The sequence below is a fragment of the Argentina silus genome (assembly GCF_951799395.1).
Source record: "Argentina silus genome assembly, chromosome: 4".
NCBI classification, from domain to species: domain Eukaryota; kingdom Metazoa; phylum Chordata; class Actinopteri; order Argentiniformes; family Argentinidae; genus Argentina; species Argentina silus.
In genome coordinates, this window is record NC_139658.1 from 24,687,115 (window position 1) to 24,691,379 (window position 4,265).

Below are 4,265 nucleotides of genomic sequence, written 5' to 3' on the forward strand. Positions count from 1 at the left end.
CATTGTTCATTCCACTCCACAATGTCCCACACAGCAGCCCTGAAGTAGACCAACAGACACAGACAAGATATGAAGCATAAATCACGTGTACTACAGATTCCCCTGCCTCTACCCCTGCCTCTGCCACTGCCTCTACCCCTGCCTCTGCCCCTGCCTCTACCCCTGCCTCTGCCTCTGCCACTGCTACCTCTTGGGTTGTATGCTGCCAAATACAGATGTCCATTGTTACCTTAAAAATGGACAGTAAAGCTTTGAGCTTTTTAACTTGAACTGCCTCTACCTCTACCACCTGCCTCTGCCACACGGTCAAGTCACTGAGGTGATGAAATCACCCCCATCAGAGGGCTGGGAGCTGCACAGGGCTGAGCCTGGCTTCCACTGACTCAACTCTACATTCTGTAGAGAACATTGTCACACACTCTGATTGAATAACACTCCCACAGCAGATCTCTGCTATTGGCCTGATGTGGTAGGAGAGAGGCCAGCGGGAGGTCCAGTGGAGGCAGAAATCGGAGGACAGGCTCATTGTAATGCATGGAATGGAATGAGGAATGGTATTGAACTTGTATCAAACACATGTGTATGATACCATTCCCCATTCCATTCCATGTATTACTATGAGCCTGTCCTCTGATTTCTACCTCCACCAGCTTCCACCATGAGGTCCTGTAATCCCTGTCACAGTTTGACAGGAAGCTGCATCTGAGGCAGGTGTCACAGTGTCAAAACATGTCAAGACACCGTCTACTGGCCTCAAGAGCAATGGCAACCTGCCATCTAATCTCCAGGTTCTAACAGGCAACGATGGTTATTCATAAAAGTGGAATACAATTCATATGGTCATGTTCCTCACGTACCCTGTACTGTACTTGAATAATCCAAATTGATTAACAAGGTAAAAATTGCTTACTTTCAAATGAACACTGCAACATTAAGTCGCATACAGTGGTTCATCTATTCAATTTCTTTTGAGTTGAAAAATAAATACATATTTGTTATCCTTTTTTAATATTGTACTAGGCAACATTCCTGTAAGTCTCAACTAAGGTGTCAGAATGACAAACCGTGTTTATTAAATCTGATATAACATAATGGCAAGTACATCATCTTATTCACTCATTAAATAAATGTTTATTACTAAAGAGAGAAACACATGAGAAGAACAAAGAAATACATTTATCTATCTCTGTCTTACTGTCTGTCTACGATCGAATGGATCTGAACTAAAATCGTGTCAAATTCTTCAAGGAAAGGACGCGTGGCAGCATAGACTCATATACCGTATGACTCCGTCTCATCCCAAATGTAGCTCTCATCCCTGTCTATTTCCGTAGAGCATCTATGGATTTGCCCTGTAAACTGATTCCCTCAGACCATCACTGATAGATTTTCTCTTGTGTTTCACTGACAGAGCCTGTGGTTCCTTTCCATTGCAGATGTGCACAGCACAGAACACACAGTAACCTATCTAACATGGGGGGGGGGGGGGGAGACATGAAAAAGACTGCACATTTAGTAATACCACAGATAAGAGCTAAAGCTGTTACTGACTGACACATCCATTCCAACACTGTCTCTCTCATTCCTATAGTCTCCATCACACAGAGAAAAGCCCCTGCACAGCATCCCCATCCCTGATTCCAACACAGACAGTTGACATTGCTGCTTTCACCTACCTCTTCTCCACAAAGGCAGGCACTTGATCATAAGACAGAGAGAGATGCAGAAAAAGGACTGATAGTAACTGAAAAGACATAAAGATCTGTAGTTTAGCCATGGGGACGGCCAGATGAGACTGCCACAGATGATGACTGCTTCATAATCTGCTTTGATAAAAGCCGGAGCTCGCGGACTGAAAGCTGCAGCAGCCAATAGGCATCAAGAGGGAAGGCAATCATATGTCACAGTAACGCCCACTCAGAGAGCGCTCACAGACACGCACACACACGCACGCACGCGCGCGGACACACGCACAGACACTCACACTCACACACTTAAACACAGACACACGCGCACGCACGCACGCACGCACGCTCTCTCTCTCTCTCTCTCTCTCCCCTTTCTCTGTCTCTCAAAGAAAGCCACAATATTTCCTTAAGAAAACTGTAATTATCAGGATGATTCTTAAATACACAGTCATCATATAGAACGTTCAAGGTCGGCATGCTTGCAGTAATGTTTTCCCATAGAGAGCCCACCCCCCATGATTAAATGACCTAGATACAACACTGTGCTGCGCTGCATTACTGAAATTCATTCAGGAGATTGTGTTATCTGATGAAAAACAGCGTCTCACCGGGATGGTTTAATGAAACACTGAAATATGACGAAAGAGACACACATCAAACCAAAGGATTATATTCTCATCAAGATCCATCTGATGTGTCACCCGCGTGCCTGTACGGACCCATGCACGAATTAATAGACTTGCATGAACATATGACAATTAATTTTGGCTAAGGGAATTAAGAAATATGCTGAATACTATTGTGTACATCTAAATGAAATGATAAGTGCCTAGTTTAGAAAATGTCCATGGTATGGGCAGCTAAATTATCCTTTATAAAGAAAATATCTTTCTAACCTGACAGCAACTGATTAAATAAAAAGAGGAAAGGTGATATTAAAGACCGAATGTTTTCATGGTGACACTTCAAAAGATCGGGAACATGCCAAGCAGTTTCAGACGAAAATAGTTGCGATTTCAACGCTTTTTCATACCAGCTGAAGTTTGACTTTACCCCGCATAAGTGCCACAGAGGAGCTGCTGGCCCATGCATTAGTGATAACAGTTAGCTCTGCGCCTCTGATAAAACGATACAAAAGAGAATACTTAGACGGTTTGCAACTTTGCATTCTCTTTGAAGACGAAGTTAACAAGATTTCTGAGATGAGGATCCCATTTTGAATCAGGCATTTCAAACAACACCATATCATTATACAACGAATATAACGGACAATATATATCAAAGAAAAAATCGACCACAATAGTTAACTAATAATACTTTTTTCATTTTTATTGCTAGAACAGACTACGTTAGAATATATGTGATTAATTAAAGAACATACATATACATACATTTAAACAGGCATTTTATTAGACATGGCTGGGGGTCCTCGGAGTAGACTTTGCCGCGGAGGATTGTGGGTTCTTCCTTTCCAGCCCAGGCTCGTAATCTGCAAACATGGGTACGGACCTCTTCTCTCCTTAATGTCCCCAATTCTGCCTTTACCTGCACTTAATCCGCACTGACATGGAGGATGAATGACCTGTAACCGACATCGACGGCGATCATCTCCATGTAGGCTGTATTTAGTCACCGTGAGGAGTTAGTGTTGCGGCCCGACAGCTAGCGAGCTCAGCAACGTGGAGACGCCATGGCGCGGCTGTCTGGCGGGGCCGCGGCGGCGCGGCGGAGCGGAGCGGCTCTTTGTCCGTCTCCACTCTGAGACCTGTAGTCAGATAAACGTTTGATCCAGACTAAATGTGAAAGAACCCAGACAGAAACGTTTTCCTTCCCACCGGTAAACAATGTGGTAGCATCTTAAAATGGTGTCAACTAAACGGCCCCGACGGGATTGAATTGCTATGCTAACCTGTAGCCACAATGCGGCTTTCGCCCCGACATCCACACGTCTGAAGCCCGGTTGCCTCCCTGCCTCCCTGTATGAAGACTTGTCGTGGTGTAAATAATAAATAAATGACTGGTTTGATTTACTGGGCTTTTCTCTTCCCAAAGGAAAGTGTCGCGGTCTGCGTACAGCCAGGAAGCTGCGTAACCATCGTCGTGAACAGAAGTGGCATGATAAGCAGTACAAGAAGGCTCATCTGGGCACTGCCCTGAAGGCCAACCCCTTCGGAGGAGCGTCCCACGCCAAGGGCATTGTCCTTGAGAAAGTGTAAATATACATTATGTATTTATCTACGTATTGGTGTATTAATGTACAGATAGGTGTAGTATTTACATTGAGTGCCATCTCTAAATGTCTCTGTCTCCCTCCTCCCTTCCCTCCCTCCATCGTCCTCTCTTCCCTCCCTCCATCCTCCTCCCTTCCATCCCTCCCTCCATCCTCTCCTCCCTCCCTCCATCGTCCTCTCTTCCCTCCCTCCATCCTCTCCTCCCTCCTGCCTTGTCTCTTCAGTGGCGTTGAGGCCAAGCAGCCTAACTCTGCTATTAGGAAGTGTGTCAGAGTCCAGCTGATCAAGAACGGCAAGAAGATCACAGCCTTCGTCCCCAATGATGGCTGCTTGAACTTCATTGAGG

General features: G+C 45.1%; 1 protein-coding gene across 1 annotated transcript in view; it reads left to right on the forward strand.

Moving 5' to 3' along the window:
* Window positions 1–3,125: 3,125 nt before the first annotated feature.
* The window catches only part of rps23 (ribosomal protein S23), a gene marked incomplete at its 3' end in the record, with an annotated part of 2,524 nt that continues 1,384 nt past the window's right edge, over window positions 3,126–4,265 (forward strand). Inside the window, exons 1-3 of the mRNA XM_083668557.1 lie at window positions 3,126–3,189; window positions 3,741–3,900; window positions 4,144–4,265. Of these exons, the coding sequence (XP_083524683.1) occupies window positions 3,186–3,189; window positions 3,741–3,900; window positions 4,144–4,265 (286 nt within the window). The 5' untranslated portion in view covers window positions 3,126–3,185. The remainder of the gene's footprint in view (window positions 3,190–3,740; window positions 3,901–4,143) is intronic.